The following is a 22,847-nucleotide window of genomic DNA, read 5'->3' as shown; positions in this document are numbered from 1 at the left end:
ACCCCATAAGGAACACTGACTATTGTAACAGGCAGCATCTTCATTACCAATTCCAAAAGTGGAATTGTTGTCCCATAGTGGGATGAGTAAGGCCTTCACACTCATTTGCAGTCGGGAGACGGTGTTCCTTCAGGAAGCAGAAATGACATAGTCCATCCCATTAATCCGTGGCCTGCTGGGCTCACTGGACACATGGGCAGTGAGGACCCAGCATCATACTAACAGCTAACACAGGTGTCAGGCCCTGTTTGAAGTGCTTTACAAGGATGATCTCACTTAATCTTCACAACAACCTCATGAGGATGGGTCCTATTTTTATTGTCTTTGTTTTACAGATGAGGAGATGGGACAGAGAAGTTAAGAAATGTCCCCGTGGTCACATAGCTAGGAGTGGCAAAGCCGGGATGTAAACCCAGGCAGCCAGGCCCCCAGGTTCTGGGCTCCAAACCAGGGTCAAGACTAGGGGAAGATGGGAAGACGAGTGAGGCGCTCCCCAAATTCAAAGGGGTCCCCCAAACCTCAGTAATCAGCATAAATAATATTTTAGTGCAGTAGTTTAAAACTATTAAAATTAATCTCAAACAATCCACAATGAACAAAAAAATTTGAAATGATGGGATCTGCTCTTGCACTTGCCATGCTCACCTCACTGGCACCGCCCCACCCGATTCTCCTCCAACCTGCTCTCTGCTACTCTCTGCCCAGTGCAGTTCTTAGGATCCCTGAGGAGTTAGGGATTTGGAATCAGATGGAGTCCCCTGGATACCCATTGGGCTGCTTGCAAGTTGTGTGACCTTGGGCCAGTCACTCAATTTCTGAGCCCCAGTTTCCTCACATGGCAGAGGGCAGTAATAACAGTATTTATAGCACAGGCCCGGGATAGTTTTAAATGTGATAATGAGAAGCAGACGCTTGCACGGTAGTGGAGGCTGCCCCAGGCCACTGCTGTCCGTGAGCTTCTGGGGCTCGGAGGTCGTGGGGTGCTCCTCGGCGGGCACTGCATCGGCTCCATTGTCACTCGGGCTGGTGTGCCCCTCACGCCTTAGGGAGTCTGGTTAGTGAGACCTGTATGGGATCGGCCATGGGGCTACCTGGCGACCTCTGGGACCTGGCTGGAAGCAGCTGGCTCGGGGTCAGGCTGCTCCCTGGGTCGTGGTCCCCAAGGAAGTGACAGGAGGGAGGTGCACACACTTGCTGGGTTCTCATTCCTCTCTCCTCTTCCCAGTTTGAAGCAGGCCCCTATGGATGTGTCCTGCTCACCCTGTCGGCCATCCTGTCCAGGTCCACAGAGCTGTGAGTATCTTCCTCGTTCATTTCCAGGAGCCGGGCTTGTCTGTGTGGTTCACTGCTGCCTCCCTAGAGCGCAGGGCAGAGCTGGGCACGCGGTGGGCGCGTCGTGAGCATGGATGAATGAAGCAGTGGGCTAGGGGCAGCTGGCTGGACAGGAGAGAGAGAACAGTTACATTCTTTGTACACATGTGTTCAGTGCTACCTTCTTCTCCGTCTCCCCACGTGTGCTGGGGAGTGCATGGGGTCTGGATCCAAAAGACCCCCCAGAGAGCTTACAGCCTCCCTGGTGTCCCAGCGGCACTGCAGTGGGCGCGTACTTGAGCACACACGTGGACTCCCCTGAGACGTGTGCGGGGACATAAGAACTGGGAGATGACTGAGGGCCCCGTGAACTTGCTGTAGGCCAAGGCAGTCCCGAAGGCTTCCAGGTCCGTGTGTGGGGCCAACCCTGAGGGGCTGAGTGTGCCGTGGGGCTTTGGAGGCCGGCGGAGCAGGGAGTCTGGGTCCCCCGGCTCGGACTCCATGCTTCCTTATCAAACGCGGCCTCCCGGGCTGCCCGAGAACTGGAGTTCTGCCATCACCCTCGTTCCCTGGGAGTTTTCTCGGCCTCTTTTCTGTACTTGTCACCTGGGCATTATGTCACTAGGGAGGGTAGCAGATTAACAGCACATTAACAGGTTTGTAAAGTACAATCGATTGCCCCATCCACTTCCCAGCAGAGCGCGGACCCAGACCGGGGGAATGAATTTGCATTTTGCAGGGGTGCGTGGTGTTGGGGAAGATTTGGGAACAGCTCTGAGCAGGCGGGCCCTGGGAACTGGGGAGGCAGAAAGAGTAGCCATGGGGAGCCCAGGCTGGGGAGGCGCGGCAGAAGGAGACGCTCGCCCCCCACTCCTGGTCCTGGGCGGGCCCTGTCCGAGTTCCCCGTGGCCTCTGGTGCGGGTGGAAGGAGGAGGGCAGGGGCTCTGCAGCCTCGTGCTGCTAGCCTGCCTGCTGCTCGCTGTTCCTGACCTTATTAAATGCATGTGTGTGCACTTTCTAATGGCATTTTCCTTCTAATCCTGCCATAATGATATGATTCATTCCTGGCCGGGCTCACGTGCACGGCGACCGTAAGCCGCCCTGCCTTCTCCCCAGGCCTGGGTTTGCTAATCCCTGGGCTGACGGGGCGTGTGGGTGAGCCCCTTGAGCTCCCTGAGGGGAAGCTGAGCTCTCAGGAGGGCCAGGCCCTTTTGCAGTCCTCTTGGCCTCAGTTTCCCCATCTGTATGGGGGCTCCTTGGCTCTGAGGGTCAAGGTCTCTGTGCTCAGTGTCTCTGCTCTGGGTGCCACGGGGCTCGTCAGGGGCCGGGCACCCTGTTCACATGCACACTCCTAGGGAGCTGCTCTGGCAGCCCTGCCCATCTGAGGGGCCTCCGGGGCCCCACGTCCAGGCTGTGCTTCACGTTGTCCAGAGCTGGAGCACTGGGGCTGTTTCTGCCGCCTCCCCGCCCTGTCCAACCAAGCCACGCAGGGGTCAGTCCCTGCCTAGGTCGTGGCACCTGTGGGGCATCTGTGTCGGGGAGGCTACCTCGCTGGACCTGCACGGCTTCGTGCCCATGGGCCTGGGCACAGCACAGTGCTGCCGTGCCCCTCCCCCTCCACCAGTCACAGACACACACGCACACAGAGACACACAGATACACACAGACGGACACGGGCACAAAGAGACATACATAGACACAGAAACAGACATACACAGATATACACAGAGACACATGGATACACACACAGACACACACAACACTGTGGGTGTCCCCTCCTTCCCCTTGTCCCCAGAGAGAGTATATAAAGACAGTCTCTCCTGCTTAGGGCCCCCGAGGACCTTCCCTGGGTCCTGGAGGCCAGTGGTTCCGAAGCCTCCCAGGGCAGCTATGGGTAGCCTGGCCCCTGCTCCCAGGAGGACCTGCACAGAGACCTTCTTTAGCGTTGGCCCCGGCAGTGCTTTGGTGGGAGTTGTCTTACTCCTGTGGCCTCCCTTTCCCTTCTTCTAAGAAGACAGCATAGAGAACATTCTCATCGGCAGTAAGAAGGAGAGCAACCAGCATCTAGTAAGCTTCCTGTGTGCTAGAGCCTTTGCTGTAGCATTTTACCCGAGACGCATATAATCCCCGCGGCAACCCCGTTAAGGGTCACTAGTGCGATCACCATCACCACCTCTGTCTTTCGGGTGAGGAAGCGAGGCTCTGAGAGGCGAGTGACTTGCCCCAAAGTCACACAGCTCAACCCAGGCAGCCTGGTCCCAGACGGGGTTCTCTGGGCTTGCTGTTTAAGGACCTGAACTTGGGAGTAAAACAGACTTGGTTTCAGGCCTGACTCCAAACTCCTTTGAGCTTGAGTTTCTTACTCTGTAAAATGAGGATGATAATTCCTGCCTCACAAGATTAAATGAAGAAATACATGTCGTGTGCTTGGCAGGGCTCTGGGCGGGTGGCAGGCCTCGGATGCTGGCCGCTGCTGGTCCCACCCTCTCCCAGCTGTTCTCAGGAGCCTCTTGAGCCCCGTGCTGTCCTGTCTTGCCCTCAGTCTTGGCTTGGTGCCTCGTGGTGGAGACATGGCCACAGGGATGTCCTGCAATGGGTGATGGGTCCTCCCTGGTGCCAGGAGACCGCTCTTAGGGGGAAGCCCCAGTTCCGCAAACACAGCTTAAAAACCACAGGACCAGGCGATCCCAAGGGCCTTCCTGCTCTGGGGTCCAGTTTTAGCTTTGCTGAACCCTTTGATACCATTTCAGGGTGATCCTGTGCTACTTTGGCCAGTCGAACACATGACCTGGTAGCCCAGAAAAGAGAGCAAGTCTCTCAAATCATATGCTGTCCGGCCAGGAGAAGTGGAGCTGGGAGAGGAGGGGCTGGGAAACGCAGCCGAACACGGTGTGAGTAGGTGTGCGTTTGTGGCAGGGCGCGTGTGGACGGGAGATGGGTGAGTCTGAGGGGCTGGGTGCGAGATGATGTGGGGTTTGGTGGTTGTGTCTGAGACTGTGCGAAGGGTGACTTGATTGTGTGTGTGCGTGAGCGTGAGTCTGACTGAGCGCATGGCCGTCCCTCCCTCCTAGCAAGGTTCTGAGACTCATGCCTGAGGCCCAGGGGCAGCTGTCACAACAGAGTCCTTGCCTCCTGTCCGCGGGCTGTCCCCCAGCGCTGGGTGGAGCCAGGGTGAGGGCGCCATGGGCAGACACAAATGCAGCAGGGTGCAGCCTGGACACTTCACCCTCAGAGGCTGAAGGAACAGTGGCGAAGCTGGCCTTTGAGTTTTGCTCGCCCCAGGCTGGGTGCAAAGGCTCGAGAAGGTTTCCTTTTCTGCTTGATTGCAAGCCATCTATTTTCCTTCCTAAGATCTCGAATTGCTTACAGTAAATCTCATACAGGCTTTCATGTTCTCCTAGTTCCCCTGCTTTCCAAACCGCACGGCCCAGAACTTTCCCCAGCACATTCTCACAAGCCCCAAGGATGCCCAAGTATCTGGGGGCAAGGCCAGCTCCGAGCCAGCCCTGCACAGCGCAGTGCAGGGGTGGGCCAGCCCCTCGGCACAGGGAAGGGCTCGGGCGCTGCCCCCACCGCCACCCCGGGTGACTTAGGCCTGGGCGGTGAGAGGAGACAGCTCGTGAAGAAAACCTTTTCGTTCAGTAGACCTTTGGCATTCGTTACAGTGGCGACTTTGGATGCCCAGGGGCAATCTTGAAAGTCCAAAATAGGCGGTACTTTGTCATTTGCCGAAGTGATTTTCGAGCAGCACGGGCCAGGTACTGGGGGCTTGGAGAAGCCTCCGCACCACGTGGCTCTGTGTTCTTTGTAACCTTCTCCAGCAGGGGAAAAACAACAACACAGTGAAACAGCCTTGAACTGAAAGCCAGCCGTGAGTGTCGGTCAGGCGAAGGCAAGTGACGGAAGCACAGTTCTTAGCCAGCGTAAGCAGAAAACAGTGCAATTAATTGATTCATATCAAAAGCCCGGGGCTTTGGGGGTGGCTGGGTCCAGGAACGCAGACAGTCTTTGGGACTTGGTATCCCCCATTCTGTCTCTTCTCTCTTCTTTTCTCTGTCTCTGTCGTGTTCTCGGGGGGGCCTCCGGCACGGCGGGCTCCAGGGACCCTTTTCTCGGGCTGCCGCTGTTCCTGATGCCTCATGGTGGCCAGGCCCAGGCCGCAGCCATTGTGGGGCAGGTGAGACTCAGGGGCTCCCCCGGAAGGTGGTCAAAACCCCCAGGGCCCTACCACACTGGCTGCGGAAGGGCCGGGCTGCGTAGTTAGGAACTGGAGGTATGAGACGTATCAAGGAGCCGAGAGCAGGCCTGAACTCGGGGGTGAGTCAGATCTGGGCCTGACGGAGGCCCTGCAGGCCACTCTCAGAAGCGGAGAGAAGCAGTGACGAAGCTCCCAGTGCACCTCAGGGAGGCTGGGCGGGCCGGTGGATGGCAGCGTAAGGGTTCGAGCAGGGGGCTGTTAGGTTGAGAAGCCCGGGTTTTTGGTGGCCCTAGCTGTGCTGTGCTGGGGGCAGGAGAAGACAGGAGACGTGTCAGCGTTCTCCTCCACCCTCCTGTTGCAGCCCTAAACTCTCCCAGCCCAGGATAGGAGGTGCACACGGAACTGCCCAGGCCGGGTACCCTGGCTCGATACGGACAACAGCTGCTTTGTAGCCCTGAACGGAGCCTGGCCTTTCTCCCCTGGGTCTTCCAGGTGGGACGCGGGAGACCGGGCAGGATGGTAAATGGCCCTCCCTCCCGACATGCCAGGCTCTTTGGACTATAGCCGGAAGACAGGAGGAGAGGAACTTTCTCAGTGAACTCCAAGTCACCTGTAACCTGGACTCGGATTCTGGTGGAGGCCGTGCTAGTGGGCGCTTTCAGCAGACGTGTCTGAGGAGGCCGTGGTGGTGGGTGGGAGGCAGACCCAAAGGGCTTGCTGGTACCTTTGTCATCGGAAGCAGCAGATGCTCCACCCAGACCCCACTTCCTTCGACTGACCTTCCTTCCTCGCCCAGGTTCCTTTTCTGGGGGCCCCCAGCTCCTGTGCAGTGAGCGGAGCTCCATCCTATAGCTCTCCAGCTGGCTCCCCCAACCCGACAAAGGCAGTTGCTGGAGGCCCAGCCTCATCTGGAGGCGGAGGAGAGAGGGAGGGGCCCTGGGCCCCTGCAGGTGCACAGCAAACGGGCCCCAAATGGTGTGAGCCTGCCCATACCCAGGCCTGTGGAACGGCCTCCAGAAGCTGGGTCCCAGGCTGTGTTTGAAGGCAGGCAGAAGCAAGTGTCCTGCCCAAGCAGCTGAGGCTGGCCTGGAACAGCCCACCCCAGGCTTTGGGGGCTGCCAGCAACCCAAGGGACAGGCCCATAGGCCCGGGACCATCATCCCATTCTGCAGCCGTGGGGACCAAGGTTCTGAGAATTAAGGGCAGGTTGGCGCACAGCTGACACCATCACCCGAGTCTCCTGTGCCTGCATCTCCCATCCCGGGCCAGGGGAGGAGTGACAGGCGCTGGTCAGCTGTGTCTGCCCACTTAGAGGGAGAATGGGCAACGGGACCCCAGGGAGTCCCAGACCAAACTGACGCTTGTCCACCTCATTTCAGCGGCATAGTCTGGTCCCAGGCTGCGGAGGTGGCCAGTCACGGCCCGTGACTGCCAGTGGGGTGTGGCCGAGGGCAGCGGGTCTGCGCATAGACAGAGCCGGAGGGCTGGATGCAGAGAAGGGCGACCAAGCCCAGGCCACGCCGGGGTTAGTGGCAGAGCCGGGCGGGTCTCCTGATGCTCGGCGCATCTAGCACCCCTGTCCACTCACCCCAGAGCTGTACGTACCTCCTCGTTCCACGAAGGGCTTGCTCAGGTGCCCAGGTAGAGAGGACAGGCCTCAGGAGGTGGGAGAGGCCATTAACCTTTTTTTTTTTTTTTAACATCTTTATTGGAGTATAATTGCTTTACAATGGTGTGTTAGCTTCTGCTCTATAACAAGTGAATCAGCTATACATATACATATATCCCCATATATCCTCCCTCCCGCGCCTCCCTCCCACCCTGCCCATCCCACCCAAGCCACTAACCTTTTGAAAGAATCTTTTGTTCCAGGCCAGCCTCAGCCGTTTGGGTGGGAATCTTGCTTCTGCCTGCCTCCAAACAAGCCCTGGGACCCAGCTTCCGGAAGCCGTTCCGCAGGGCTGGGTTTGGGCGGGCTCACATCATTTAGGGCCCATTTGCTGTGCACCTGCAGGGTTAGGGCCCAGTTCTGGGCACCATGGGGCCAGACGGACACAACATAACCCAGGCCCTCCAAGGCCTTGCTACCTGGAGGGGCAAGGCTGGCACCCAAAAAGCAGGGGATGGGCGCTCTTAGGAAGGGGATGTCTGCAGGGAGGTGGGGCACATCTCTCTGGGGCAAGGGAGGTGTCCCTTTGTGGAGGAGGTGACAGCAGGGCTCTGAGCGTTATGTGGGAAGGGTTGCGGCAGGCAGCAAGAACGTAGAGCAGGCGAAGGCTAGCAGAGGGATTTTTGCAGGGAAGGGCTCCTCGAGGCGCGGTTGGAAGGATGGTGCCGGCATGTGGAAGAGGACTGGGGGAGGTGAGGTGGAAGGCAGTGGAGGAAGGGCTTGGGCATCTCTGCTTTCTCTTCCTTCCTCCAGGCAGGTCCCTCTCTCTCCATCCACTCTCCTTGCCCTGCTTCCTGGGTCCCCTTCCTCTTTAGGGCCCGTGCCTGCAGAATGGAAATAATACCCGTGCCCTCTAACCTGTGGAGCTGTCTGCAGTTTGCAAGGCCTTTTTATGGCCTCAGCTCTTATTGCAACGACTCTTTGAGGTGGTTATTGTTGCCTCCATCAGGGGATGACACACCCAAGGCTCAGAGGTAGAAAGAAATTTGCCAAAGGTCACACAGCGCAGGTGGCAGAGGGGGCCTGACACCCAGGTATTCTGACTCATTGTCCGTTCCCTGTCGACGTTTCTGAGAAAACAGTCGATATCTGGCCACATCCAAATCCTTTTCAGATATTCATGGCCACAGTTCAATCGCTGGGAGCGGAGACTCCATTTATTCTGGGTTTTTGGCCGTGATACGAATAGTGGAGGTTGCAGGAATCATGACCTCTCAGTCATTGTTTTGTTGTTGTTGTTGTTGTTGCTGGTATCGCAGGAAAAAGGAAGTTACATTTACCAAATGTCAAATGCTTTACATAGTTCATCTCATTCAGTTCTCACAGCAATCTGTAATAGAAGGAGGCGTCTTCATACCCATTTTACAGGTGGGGAAACTGAGGCTCAGAGAGGGGAGCAACCGGTAAGCGGCAGCAGCTGGATTTGAATCCCAGGCTCTCTGACGTCAGAGCCCACGTTCTCTTAGTTGTTCCACAGCTGTCCTTTCGCTGTTGATATTGTCCTCGAGAGTCAGTAGAAGTCCCACCAAACAATGGGTGATTGTTTCTGGAGGCTGCTGCAGGCGGCAGGGAGCGCAGTGGAAGGTGCAGTCTCTGGGGGAGGGTGTCCTGGGAGGGACAGGCAGGAGCTGACCCAGTGGAATGTGGTGGTGCCCCGGGCCTGGTGCCCTAGAGGTCAGGTGGAGGGGAGGTGGCTGGTTGGGTCCTCCCCGGTTAATTACCAGTTAGTTTAGGCATGATGTTTTAGATATCAGAGTCGTGGACCAGGCACACTTGTGCACATCCTGGAAGGTCCCCGGAGACTCTGGTTTTATAAATGAAGACACAGGCTGAGAGCGAGGTGTTGACTTGCCCGAGGTCACTCCGCCGAGTCCGGGACTGAGCTGACCATTGACCCCTCCTCTTGTGGACACTGATTTTAGGTGAATTTTGGCTGTAGACCAGAACCATATGTGTAGGCCACTTGGACATATTTTCCTTCTTATTCAGAAACTTCTGCACAAAATGCCCAGATTCATATGTTCAGTCGTGTGTTGGGGAAGCTTCAGAGGGAAGCTGTGTCCCAGCCGGGGAGGGTGGGGACCAGGACTGGGGCTTCAGGGCTCAGGGACCTGCCTAGAGCTGGCCGGCCGGGTTGGCTATCATGTGTTTCAGGCCACCCCAGACAGTGTGATGTTGGTGCCAGGGACACAGTCCCTGACTCTGTGTGACCACAAGTCCCTTCTCCTTTATGGGCCTCAGTTTCCCCATCAGTAGAACAGAGATGGCCGCTCTTGCCCGCTGACCTCACAGGACTTTAGGGAGGACAGTGTCGCTGAAAGCGTCTGAGGCCGCAGACTCTGCGGATCCGAGGCTCGGGCGCTGTGAGCCGCTCAGGGGCAGAACCTCTGCCCCTCTGAGCCCTGCGCCAGAGGGCGGGCTGGACAGAGGCAGTGGAGTTGTAGGACCGGCTTCAGCCTGAATGTGGGCTGGCACCTGTCACTAGCCCTGGGCCAGCTGTGTCCTTTCTCTAGCCATCCATTCTCCCGTCTGCAAAATGCTGGGCCCCGGAGGCTCTGCCAGCCCTGACGTCCTCTTTGTTCCGTTTCTTGGTGCGGTGCAGTGTCTCTGGGACCTCCCGATGCGGGCAGAGCTGGGAGAAGCCGTCCTTGCTGGCATCCTGGGCAGAGCCCCTTCCTCTGTCAGTGGGTGGACTGGACACGCCCAGGGTCAGGGTCAGGCCGTCGCCCGAGACCATTGGTCCAGGTTCTGGCCCTTGGCTTCCAGAATGCTGAGGAGGCTGGCGGCAGGGCCGCCAGGGCCAAGCCCTTCCTCATAAGTTTCCACGCCCTGGGCATGTCCACTCAGGCTCCCCACACTCTGTGCCTCCTGCAATCTGAAATCCAGGCAAGGTCCCGTTCCCTCAAGTGTTCCCCAGTGCGGGCCAGTCTCAGGGGGCAGACTTCATCAGGCCCTGGCTCCCCCTCACCCAGCCTGGTGCCTGGGTCCTCGGGCTCTGCAGACCTCTTCCGGGGCCCAGTGTTGTCCAGCTCCCAGGAGGACTGTGGAAGGAATAAGCTGCTCTTTAGACTGGAATGGTCAGTCCCAGGGGAGGGCCCATCACAGCTTGTAGCTCAGAAGCCCAGAAAGTAGGAACCTCAGAGCTCGGGCAGCCCCTCCGTGGATTCAGCCCCTGCTCCCAGGACACTGCCTGCCCTTGTGCAAGTCCCTCACGTTGCAGAAGGGGAGACTGAGCCCCAGCGAGGAGAGGTCTGTGTCCACGCGGCAAGACAGGGCTAGAACTCTGGTCTGGTGATGGCCCCACCGTGTGAATCGCCTCCTCTCTGGGGCAGAGCAGAAGCCGCTGTTTCTTTGCTCTAGGATTCCTCACACTCAGCTCTCCAGGGATTTCCCCTAGATCGAGGTCTGGGCATCTAGATTTGCCAAAGTTGTAAATCTCTTAAGCCATAAGCCGCTCCTTGGCGTCTCCCAAATGCCCTAGTATGAAATACAGATGTTCCTCCTTTTTAAGATCTGAGCCTACTTCTGAATTTCCCATCGTGTTTGCACCTAAGGATGCAATTACCATTTCCTCCTATTGTCCTTTCTGCCCGTCCCTCTGCTCTCAGCTGACGCAGGCGCTCAAACCCGCTGGGTGAACACGAGGCTGTGAGAAGATCAGACTGCTTCTGAAAGCCTCGGGGTGGCTTGGGGCCAGCGATCCTTATCAGTCCACCCAGGGCCCCTCGGAGGCTATTTTCTTCCCTTCAGAAGATGCCTGTACATATGCCGCAGGGAGCGTTTCCATCAATTCTTCTGCCCAAGCCAGTGCCAGCCACACGCCGGCCTCGCCCATTTGTCCCCCGTCCCCCCAGCTGGCCCCTTCCCAGGCCCGCTGGGTCGTTTCTGGCAGGCCAGCCTCCAAGGCCCTTCCTGAGGACCCCCAGCCTCTGTGGTTATCGGCTGGGTCCTGCACTGTCAACCCAGCCCGTCTTCTCGTGTGGACCACGGACCGTCCCTGTTCGGCCACAGTTAGTAAAATCCACAAGAGAGCGTTTCTGCCGTGGAGTCGTGGAGCTTGAGTTTCTAAGCTCGTTTGGGACCAGAGTGCATGTTTTAGGTTTGTGGACTTAACGGCAGATTGAGATTGAAAGCATAAAAGTGAGACCAGGTTTTTCTTCTCTTCCACTAAAAGGAAAAACAAACGTCGTGATTGCTTGCCTCTTCCTACCTCTGGGCCACCCCTGGGTGCTCTCTTTGGGGTGCAGATGTAGCCCGTGCTGGGTGGGCAGCAGTGGGGTGAGCCGGCTCCCGGGCCTCACATCACCCCCCTGGCGTTACCTCTCTGGGCTTCTTTCCATGTCTGTAAAATAAAGTAATTCCTGCTTCACTGGGTGGCTGGAGCCTTGAAATGCTGTCCTCTGAGTGCGGTGGGAGCTCCTTTCCTGTTACCCGTCTGTCCCACGGCTCTGTTCAACAATAATGCTTGGTCTCCCGAGGGATTTACTTTGGGGTAAAAGGAATAATAATGTCCTAATGGTGGGCTTTCTAGACGGTAGGATGGTTTTGAGATTTGGGGGCAGGGGGCTTGCCTCCTGGTGCTGGTCTCACATGTGACGGGGCCATTGCTGACCTGACACTGTACCGTTCTGCCCCCCCAGTAGCATACAGCCCTAGAAATCTCTTTCTTTCCGTTTGGTGGGGTTTCTTTTGGCAAAGGGGCTTTTCACCTTGTGCCCTTAGGGGGACCCCATTCTGAAGGTGGAGCCACGGAGGTGATCTAGGGTCGGGGGGAACACAGGCCTCGGAGACTGGCAGCTAGATCCCCCGCCAGCTCCATCGCCCACGAGCTGAATGCCCTGGGCACGTCAGTTCTTCTCGGAGCCTTGGTTTTTCTCTCAGGTTTAGGGAATGATAGTTGTACTCGGCCTGGTACAGGGTCTGTGCCTAGGTGGCGGCAGCTGTTGTTTCAGGACTCCAGGAGGCGTTAGAGGCCGTTCCTCCCATTTAACCGACTTGCAGACCGAGGACTGGAGGTGGCAGGGCATGTCCCAGTCCCCACTCTTAGTAAGCGACAGTAGGAGTGTGAATGCAGGACGTGGATTCCAAACCCAGCGCCCTTTCTGCTGTGGCATGCTTCCATCACGAACCTCTGGTGTCTGCCGAGGGCCTGGTGGCCAGAGTGGAGGCCAGAGTGGAGGCCACTGCCCAGAGCAGAGTGAGCCCCGGACTCCAGCCCCAGGGAGGGCACAGAGCACAGAGGCTCAGGTTCCCGCCAAGTCCGGGACTTGGGGCCTCCGCCTGGAACCCGAGGGGAGGCCCTGGCCACCCTCGAGGTTTGCCCGGATCCTGAATCAGGCAGAGGTGTGCTAACAGCCCTTTCTTCTTGCTCTCCAGTGTCCGCCAGGACTTCGACGTCCCCACCAGCCACCTGATTGGAGCACACGGATACTGCACTCAGGTCAGGGCCGCAGTGGGGCGTGGGGTGGTCAGGCGCTTCTTTCCCTCCCTCTTGCCTTCTGTCTTTGCCCCTGCCAGCACTCCCCAGGCAGCTTTCGTGATCCGCCTCTGCTGGGCTTCTTCCTCACGGAGACCTAGAGAGGGAACTCAGGTTAACTTCCGTTTCTGGAGTTTGCTGTACCCGATCTGTGTGCCCGGAGCTGCAGGAGGTTCAAGAGAGGCAGAGCCAGGTGCTGCCCAGCCCGGAGCCCCGGCATAGGCTGGGAGCCCCAGGCCCAGCTGCGGGGACGACGGCCATGGCGCCTTACGATTGTACAGCACATGGTCTTTATGACCACCCACCCCTCTGCGTGTTCACAAAGGGGCCCTCAAGTGGCTTCGTGGAGGGCAGGGGGTCCCTTAGCACAACTGCTTGTCATCCATCCTCCCAGTCACCCGGTGGCACAAGGAAAGGGATCTGTTTCAGATCCTATCAGCGAGTGTCGGGACCGGAGCCAAATGCTACATATGACTACGGTCTGAGCCCTTCTCTGCATGGCAAGGCCTCCTGAGCGGCCAGCGGGCCACAGTTAAATCTGACCCTCAGTGCATCTGGGGGCGTCGTGTGTAGCACAGACAGGCTGAGCGGAGCTTCTCTGGTTGCTGGACCCAGCTGAGGACCCAGTTGTCCTAGGGGTCCTGGCTCACTTGTGCCGGTCCTGAAAACATAGCCGGGCACCGTGCAAGGGCCAGCTTGGGGCCTGTGGTTTGTCCAAGGCACCCGAGGAGATGTGAGGTTGCCTGCTGCTTACCCCCCAGAGAAAGGTTTCAGGCTGAGCGACGGCCGGTGGTGGTCCAGCTCCTGCTCTGGGTGCCTGCGCTCCCCGTGGGAGCTTCCCGACGCGCTGTCGGAGAGCGGTGTGACCCAGGGGTGGGCAGTTAAGCGGCGTACCGAGGATGCAGAACAGTCTGGGGCTGGATTCTGAGCTGTGTTGGCAGTTCCACTCGCGGCATGAGCTGGAGCGACTTTCTCCCCCTCCCCGAACCTCGGTCTCCTCATGTGTAGAATGAAGCATTTGGACTAGATCGGTGCTTCTTAAACTTTGATTGTGCACACGAGTCCCGCAGAGTCTTGCTGAAGAGCAGGCTGAGATTCCGTGGGCCCGGGCTAGGGGCTGAGGTTTTGGATTTCTAACGGGCTTCCCGGAAGGGTGATGCGGCTGGTCCACGGACTACACTGAGTAGTGAGGAACCAGATGACCGCTAAGCTTTGCCACTGTGTGATTTTGAGTCTAGGGGCAGGGAGCGTCCTGTCACTATTTCTCCCCCAATTTTGAGGAGGCTTCCTGCTCTGAGGAGGTTTGGAGACACACCCCAGATGGGCAGCAGGACCTTTTCTTCCCCTTGAAAACCCGCTGGGAGCCCTTGAATGTGTCTGAAGAAGGCCATGCCTTTCTTAGGCGGCCGCTGGCCCTGAGGTGCAGTATCTCAGAGCAGACATTTCCTCCAAATTCTTTCTCGCTTCCTCTGCAAGAACACAATGAGGCCCCCTCGGTATCTCCCTCCAATGAGGGCCCCTCTGCGGCCATCAGAGGGGCCTCTTTTACTGCCTCTGGGGCAGGGATCCTGGGGTTGACGGAGGGATTTATTAACCTGCGCATCACTCTCACAGTTCCGGGGAAAACACTTCTGTGAACTCTGCCCTCCAGAGTTTATGGTGGGCAAGGGCTGTTATGGCCATTCCCACGTACCATGGAGGAGATTCCTGCGGGCTGGCCTCACGCACGCGCCAGCCCTGGCAGAAGGAGTTAGAAGCTCCTGCCCCAGCGCTAAGGCTGGGCTCCCGTGTATCCTTCCTTAGCAGGGCAGCGCGTGCTTAGCGGTTGCCCTCCGTTTTGAATCTTTGGCTGGCCAGGTGGTACCCTGAGGATAACAAGTGAGGGGAGAGGGAAGGGACACCAGAAAGGGAGCCGGAAAGTGAGGGTGGGAGTCCGGCACTGTCACTAAGCAGCTGTGAGGCCTGGGCAAATCCCGTCCCAGCTGTGAGCCTGTTTCCGCATTCCTGACGGGAGGTTGGAGCCCTAGATGCTCTGCTTGAGGAAGGGCCCTTGCAGCCAACCCAGTGCTGGAGGCACTGGCTAACGGAGATGGCCAGAGAGTCAGAGCCCCACAAGTCACCGTCTCCTGGTTCTGGGGTCGGCAGGCTTGCTGGCCTGTCGGGTGCGAGGCGTGAGGCGTGCAGCCAACAGAGGCAGAGACAGAGCGGGAACCCAGGCTGGGGCCCGCCTGCCTTCTCCTCCCTGCCCCTGCTGTCCTCTCCTTTCCTTCCCCCGCCTTGGAGACCCCGCCCTCACTGGTGAAATCCCAGTACGGCCTGGAGCTGAGTTACTGGTGTCACCCCATTGTCAGCTTCCTGGTGGTGATGATGCGCTCTGGTTATGTAAGATGTTACCGTTGGGGGAAGCTGAGTGACGGGTGCACAGGAACTCTCTGTACTATTTTTGCAACTTCTTATGTCTCTAAAGTTCTTTCAGAATCAAAAAGCTTATTAAAAAAGTATCCAAGACTTCAAGACCCGCCCAAATGCCGCTTCTCCACAAAGCGGCTCCGACTGTCACGGGGTCCTGTGTCTGTGTGGGCCACGAGCGCTCTGCGCACACATTGTTACAGCCCCAGTCACATCCTACACTGTGCTTCAGGCGTGCAGGCCTGCGCCGGTCCCCCCTCTAGACCCGGACGCCCGAGGTCAGGAGCCACTCTTTCCCTCCAGCGGGACCCGCACCCCACCCCCAGCCGACGCACACACAGGGTCCTGGGCACAGCCGGTGCCCAGTGAATGCTTGTGGAATAAGGACTGATGAGTTCCCAAAGTCACGTTGATGAGCAGAGTTGGCAGCTTCCCTGAGGGCTGTGGGAACGCTGAAGCCACAGCCCCTCTGGTTTCAGTCTCTCGCCCTCCCTGCTTTCTTCCTTCCTTTTCTGCCCTTTTTCTCTCGTTCCCCATCTCCCCTTGACAAGCCTTTCCCCTTTCTCTCATCAACAGGAACTTGTCAATCTGCTCCTGACCGGGAAAGCCGTGTCCAATGTTTTCAACGACGTGGTTGAGCTCGATTCCGGGAACGGGAACATCACGCTCCTCAAAGGCATCGCCGCACGCAGCGACATCGGCTTCCTGTCCCTCTTTGAACACTACAGCGTGTGCCAGGTACCGAGCCCTCGGGCCTCCAGAGACCCAAGAGCCTGGCTCCCTGGGACCAACAGGAGGGAGGGAGGAGAAGGAGAGTTGGCTCCAGTTCCCGGAGCTGGGTCCAGTCTCAGTCACGGAGCGTATGGGAAAACTACACACACACACAGCTTCACCGCCATCCAGCACAGGCACGAAGTTCACTCCCAGAGCCAGCTGTGACGCCATGAAAGGGACCTCTAGGGATTTACAGTGTGCTGTCGTGTGTGTGTGTGTGTGTGTGTGTGTGTGTGTTGGCCAGGGGGTCTTCTCCAGGGACAAGGGCCTGAGGTCTTGGGCCTCGTGTTACTTTCCTAGGGCTGTCTCAACGAAGCACCACAAACTGGGTGGCTTCAACCCACAGAAACGTGTCGTTTCATAGTTCTGGAGCAGAAGTTCTCCTAACAGAAGTCCAAAATCAAGGTGTCGGCAGGGCAACACTCCTCCTGAAACCCACGGGAAGAATAAGCCTTCCTTGTCCCTTCTAGCCTTTGACGTTTTCCAGCAATCCTTGGTGAGCCTTGGCTTGTGGCTGCATGACTCCAGTCTCTGCCTCTGGTGTCACATGGCCATCTTCTCCCTCTGTGTCTCCTTTTCTCATGAGGACCTCAATCATGTGGATTGCGGACCCACCCTACCCCGCTAACCTCGCCTTGACTAATTACATCTGCAACAACGCTATTTCCAAATAAGACCACATTCTGAGGTACTGGGGGCTAGAACTTCAACAGAGTTTTTGGGGGGACACAATTCAACCCATAATAGGCCTTACTCAGTCTGTTTGCAAGTGTATTGGTCCCTCTACGTTTTCTCTCACTGCAGCCAGGGTCTTAGAGAGGGCCGGACCCCCAGCTGAAGCTGGGCACGGGGTAGGGTGACAGTATCTCTGGGCAACATGGGCAGGGGACCACCGGGCCCTGTGTCCTTGTCCCAGACTGCTGCTGAACCTTCTCTGAGCCTCGGTTTTCATGTCTCCAGGGAAGACATTGTTCTGGGGTCGATTACACGACCTGAGGGGTAGCGGGAGGTTCTTCTCTGGTGACCGGCCCAGCAAAGATTCTTGGAGGGTCAGGATGGGGCCCCATTCATCTTACATCCCCAGAGCCAGGGATGCAGAGACTGACCCAAAGGGATACTCAGAGTATGCTAGGTGGATGGATATGCAGGGCGGTTCAGTTTCATCACGCCCTTCCTGCGTGATCACATGTTCGGGTGGGCTGTCCCATTGAACGCCGTTGTTCAGGTGGCCCCGTGCCCAGATTCCGCCTCTGGGTGACACCCCACCCCCACGGACAGGAAGCAGCCCTGTGGGTTCCAAAGACTTGGGGAGAAAAGAGTGACAGTGACTCCTTCCCAGATGTGCTGGTGTCAGGAGGGAGCCCAGGAGTGTAGCCACGTGGCCCGTGAGGAGCACCAGGAGCCCTGAGCATCAGATCCTGGGTGGGCTGTGAAGGCCTTCAGCCCGAAATTCCACGGGCTGAGAGGTGACCTTGCCCGGGCTCGCGGAATCCCCAGGTTTACCATGAGCCCTGGTTTCACTCTCGTGTGGAGGGCATTGGTCAAAATGTCAACTATTTTCCTTCGGTCTGTTGAGGGTAATTGACGGGAACAGCAGTTGGGCGTCATCCTGTCCTTGGAACAAAATGCAGATTGCACAAATTCAGGTCCTACAATGATCCTTGAATCCACGTAGACTCCCCCACCACCCCGCTCTGCTATTGTTTGAAGACTGGGTGTTGTATCTCCCTGCAGCGAGGGATGGTTTGCTCCTCTGCCTTGGGACTGCAGCCTCGCTAAAGAAGGACCCCAGGGCCTCCTCTCCTACTCTCCAGAGCTCACTGAAGGCTGGGCCTCTGAAGGAGAAGGCAGAGGCTGGGCAGTTAGACAAAGCACTTTCCTTTCCTGTAACTCCAACCCGCTATCCCTTTGGTCACTGAGTTGCTTGGGGCTTTCGTGATTAGCCACGTCAGACAGAGAGGGAATCCAAGGAGGTTTAGCCTCCAGGCCCAGACCTGGACCCAGAGCTGGGGCCCCCTCTCAGCCTGGCCTGGTCTTCCACCTGGCAGTACAGACGTGGTCACTGGGGAAGATCTGGTCTTTGGGGCCGCCTGGGCATGGCATCCACCGCGGGGCTGTTCTGATAAGGCTGAAGGCTTTCTTTCATGTAGACGGCAGAACCAGGCCCGCCTTCACTCACAGCCCATCTCCAGGCTTCTCAGTGCGGCCTCTGGCTGGGAGACAGGGTTCTGGGGCCCTCACGAGTATGTGTGTGGGAGGGTGATAGGTCCTGCCTATCAGCCAGCTTGTCAGGTGACCCACATTCCGGCTGTGCCCCGGGGGAAGCAGAGGCAACTCTGGGCCAAGAAATGCACCCCTGCCGTAAGTAAGCAGCCCCCCGCCCCAGCATGGCTGTGTCCTACGGGACTCAGTCTGCCATCGGTGACCCACTGGGTTGGCCTCACCTTGCCCATCCGACTTCCCCCTCACTCCCTCCACCCCAGAGCGCAAAGTGAGGATGGGCTGCACTGTAGGCTGCAGTGGGGAGACCAGCCCCTCCTGGCTCGTGGTGGCAGTGGTGATGGGGGACGGAGAGGCCAGGGGAGGACAGCAAGGCGCAGGGAGTTTAACTCCAGGGCTTCCCCATTCATTGCTGCCTTCAGGAAGGGACCTGGGCAAAGGCTGAGCTTGGCAGGGAGAGCTCTGTAAGCACCACCCTCCTCCTCCCATTTGTCCAGCTCTGCAAACAGCACCATCTACCCAGTTGCTCAAACCAGGAGCGCATTCAATCCATCAAGAGGTCGTGGGGCTCCTTCCCGAAGCTGTTTCTCAAGTCTGTCCACTTTCACCCTTATCCGAGCCACCAGCATCGCTGTTCGGGACACTTGTGATGGCCCAGCTGGCCTCTGGCTCCTGTCCCCACCTCCCTCCAATCCTGTTCCTTCACTGAAGCCAGTGTGATCTTTAAAAGAGTAGAGCAGTCACATCATTCCTTTGCTTAACAACCTTCTGTGCATTCCCAGTCCTCTGAGATTGTTATGGGCTGAATTGCGCCGTTTCCCCCCACTCCCCCGACCCAACATTCATTTACTAAAGTCCTAGCCCCCAGTACCTTGGAGTGTGACTGTATTTGGAGACAAGACCATTCAAGAGGTAATTAAGGTAAAAGAAGGTCATATGGTTGGGCCCAAATCCAGCGGACTGGTATCCTTAGAAGAAGAGGTTAGGACACAGGCACACACAGAGGGAAGACCACGTCTACAAGCCAAGGAGAGGGGCCTCAGAAGGAACCAACCCTGCCGACATCTTGATCTGGGACGTCCAGCCCCCAGAACTGTGAGGAAATAAATTTCTGTCGTTTGAGCTGCCCGATCTGTGGAACCTTGTTACTCAGCTCTAGCAAACTAATACAGAGACTACAGTCCAGACCTTCCCATGACCTTTAAGGCCCTGCGTCCTGTCCCTGCTTTTCCCTCCCTTCACGTTTTGACTTCACTGTCACTTCCTCAGGGAAGGCTTTCCTGACCTCATCACTCTATCTCAATAGAGGTCTGCTCTCGTGGTCCCCTGCCCACCTTGTCATCCTCCTTCGTAGAATGTTAGTTCTTTCCTTCACAGGCCTCCTCCCGGTTTTACGCATCCCATTTCATTGCTTTTGAGATGCAAACGTGCCCCACATTTGAACATTTCTGAGTTTTTCACGCAGTCGATGATGTGTCGGGCCTTAATTGCCAGCCTGCGTCCTTTCTTAGTGATACAAAAAAGAACGGTGACTCCGATGGCATCTTAGATTCGGTGAAATGTGGTGCAAATGTGTCTGTGTGATTCTCTGTTTACTATCTCCTCCTCCTTCAGCGGCTAACCCCATGAGGACAGGCCGTTCCAGGGTACTTCACCACCGACCCATCGTCTCACACGGTCCCTGGGACCAAAGTATAACTCATGTTGAATGGATGTTATCCTTGGAGATGACAGACTGCCGCTCTGCCAGCCATCAAATGTCGGTCCTTTTAAATTAGGGCTTCGAAGCTGGCAGGCCATGGTTGGGTGGCGGGCATTCACACACCTCACTCCCGCAAAAGACCTTAAGAATCCAGGTAAAAGTACGCGCTGACCCTTGAGCAGCACGGGCGTTAATCTGTGTATAAGTCACAGTCAGTCCTCCGTATCCGCCGTTCTTCTGCATCCGATGATTCAACCAACCATGGACCGCGTAGTACTGTAGTCGTTACTGTTGAAAACTATCCGTGTATAAGTGAACCCACACGGTTCAAGCCCACGTTGTTCAAGGGTCACCTTAATCCCTGATTGTGCTGCACGTTCACCCACCAGGAGAGAGGCTGTGCTGGAGGAAATGTGCCCACCCACCCTCCTTCCTCACCCCGGGCCTTCGGTCAGCTACCCCAGAGTCCAAAGGAAGCGAATTTCATCTTTGGAAAATGTCAACCAATGGGGAGGGGCTCCTGAATGAGAAAACTCATTTATAAACTCCCCGGGCAGCTTTTTTTGCCCTTAATCTTTTGACTGTTGCTTAAATGGCAAGCTGCCCTTTTGTCCCTCTGCTGGAAAATTCAGGGTGGCTGTTTCTGCAGACGCCTGTTCCTGGTGGGCTGCATGGCTCTTTTTTCCTGCAGTGAATGGGCACTGGCTTCCCAGTCTTCAGGGCTCCCTGTTCGAGGTGATGCCCTCACCAGAAAAGCCTGGAATTTTAACCTGGAATGGAGGCCAAGTTTGTAGTGGGGTTTAGGCACGTCCAGCCACATCGTTTAAGACAACTAATTCCACCTCCCCCCCCCCACCCCGTTTCCACCAAGGAGCGAGTCACACTTTAATGTTCACAGGGAGCTGGGGTGAGGGCCCAAGGGGCCAGGTGGAGGGGGCGGGTGGGGGACTTGGACAATGAGACAGTGAACACTTCGTGAAGTTCACCCTGCTACCCTCTGTAGGAGGGTCACGAGCAAGCATTTCCCCGGAGCACAGCCCCTTTGTCCGGGACACCCCAGCTCCAGGTGGGCTCTGAGAGGCCCGAGGAAGACTGGCCGGCCACTCGTCTGTGACGGGCCCTGGAGAAAGTATGCCCATCTCCCCACTGGAAAAATAATTCCCATTCTTTCCTTAATCCACAGGCTGTGGCTGTAAATACCTGAGCATGCAAACATCTCCTTGGGGCTGGTGGGGATTAGGCCGAATCAGCCTGGCCCACTGCACGTACAGAAATGAATAAACTAGGGCCCGGGGTGGGGAGTCACAGGTGACAGCGAGAGAGCGCGTCGAGGTCTGGCCACCGAGGGGCAGACCAGCCAGGCGTCTGAGCAGGCCTTCGGAGGGCCCCGCCACGCCTCTCTCCTCTGCAGGCAGAACCACAGGAAGGCCCTGATGCTGATTCCATGCATCTGCCTTCTCCCAACACCCCTCTACCATGCAAGTCCTCTGCTGGGAACTTTCCAAAGGACTCCCTCCTCAGAAGGAAGTTCCAGCTCTTCGTCCTCCCCTTCCCGCGCTCTCTCCTGATGCCCTGCGCTTTTCCTGAGTGTCTCTGGACATTTGTTCTGGCATCACCCACAGACTGCTCACCCAGAGGCCCCCCCTCCCTTCCCCCTGTGGCTCCATCCCCACCTGTCTTCAAGCTAAAGTCCTAGCTCCAGTTCCACTTCGTTCGCGAGGGCCTTCAGTCGTCAAACACTTGCTTATGTTGACTTACACCCCCTGCTCTGGTCTAAGGGTGTAGTCCATGCCAGAGGCAGGCGAATGTGCTTATGGTGAGGCAGAGTGATGCACTGCGGCAGAGGAGGGTGGGTACCTAGCACCTGGTACCTAGGACTAGAAGCGGGACGTGATGCGTGCTCTCTGATTGGGTAATCTGGGCGATGCAGGACCCCTAGGAGAGGAGAGGTGTACGGGGGAACAGTGAACGCACAGGCATGAGGCTTGCCGTGCTGGAGTAGTTTGAGGACTGGTGAGAGGTTCTGTGTGGCTGTGGCTGGGGAGGGGAGGGTATGGAAGAGCCGGCTAGGAGGTCATTGCTTCGGGAGGAGAGGCTGGGCCTGGAGAACAGGGTGGGCAAGCACCACATACCAGCTGGATGTGGGAGATGAAGTGAGGGGGGCGACGCCCGGCTTTCAGGCCAGGGTATCTCCATGTGACTGTGGGGCAAAGGCCCTGCGAGCAGTGGGCTGAGCAGGCAGGGACAGCTCTGTGTCAGTGAGCCGCAGACAGGGCCCCAGCCTCACACAGGGTCTGGAATCCCCAACGGGGCCTCGCTGAGGTCAGCCCGGGCCTGGGGTTGGACAGAAGATGCTCTGGCCCGCTTCCCTGGGGATGGCGCATGGTATTAGGTACCTCTGTCTGCTCCCTCTCCCTCGTCCAGGTCGGTTGCTTCCTGAAGACCCCGAGGTTCCCCATCTGGGTGGTGTGCAGTGAGAGCCACTTCAGCGTCCTGTTCAGCCTGCAGCTGGAGCTGCTGCAAGATTGGAGGGCCGAGAGGCTCTTTGACCTGTACTACTACGACGGCCTGGCCACCCAGCAGGAGCAGATCCGGCTGACTATCGGTGCGCTGCCTCCCCGCCTGCCCTGTCCGTCCCCGGGGAGCCTTCAGACCGGTCGGGGACGCCGGCCTTAGCACGCCCAGTCAGGGCAGTCAGAGACCAATGCACACTGGGGGATCAGAGGGCGAGTGTGCGCAGGTCCTCCTGCGGGAGGGGGCCAGAGCTGGGCCTTGAGAAACTGATGTCCTTAAGGGTACAAGGTGAGGTTGAGACTACGTAGTAGACAGTATCACGGCAACAAGTTTGGGTTTTATTCTCCAGGCAGTGGGGAGCCATGGAAGGTTTTGGAGCAGGGGAGTGGTGGGCTAAGACATGTTTTTAGAAAGAACTATTCTGGTAGCTGAAAGGGGGCAGGAGGGTGGGGTGGAGACTGGAGATGGGAGGCCAGTGAGCAGGGACACCTGTGGTGTCCAGGTAAGAACCGATGGGCAGGAACCAGGGAGGGTCCAAATAAGAAGAGAAGAGGGGCAGGTAGGTACCAGAAGA

At 57.4% G+C, this 22,847-nt stretch overlaps 1 protein-coding gene across 4 annotated transcripts in view; it reads left to right on the top strand.

The window, feature by feature from the left end:
* The window catches only part of MINDY4 (MINDY lysine 48 deubiquitinase 4), a 113,239-nt gene that overhangs the window by 79,595 nt on the left and 10,797 nt on the right, over positions 1 to 22,847 (top strand). For 3 of the 4 annotated variants that reach the window (XM_060156892.1, XM_060156891.1, XM_060156893.1), the window contains 4 exons: positions 1,226 to 1,293; positions 12,555 to 12,618; positions 15,640 to 15,801; positions 22,184 to 22,364. In XM_060156892.1, the coding sequence (XP_060012875.1) occupies positions 1,226 to 1,293; positions 12,555 to 12,618; positions 15,640 to 15,801; positions 22,184 to 22,364 (475 nt within the window). Of the gene's footprint in view, positions 1 to 1,225; positions 1,294 to 12,554; positions 12,620 to 15,639; positions 15,802 to 22,183; positions 22,365 to 22,847 lie in introns of those variants that run through there. The other variant, XR_009541958.1, reaches the window with a different exon arrangement.

This window comes from Lagenorhynchus albirostris, chromosome 8 (genome assembly GCF_949774975.1).
Source record: "Lagenorhynchus albirostris chromosome 8, mLagAlb1.1, whole genome shotgun sequence".
Lineage (NCBI taxonomy): Eukaryota > Metazoa > Chordata > Mammalia > Artiodactyla > Delphinidae > Lagenorhynchus > Lagenorhynchus albirostris.
This window is presented reverse-complemented; position numbering and strand designations above follow the sequence as displayed.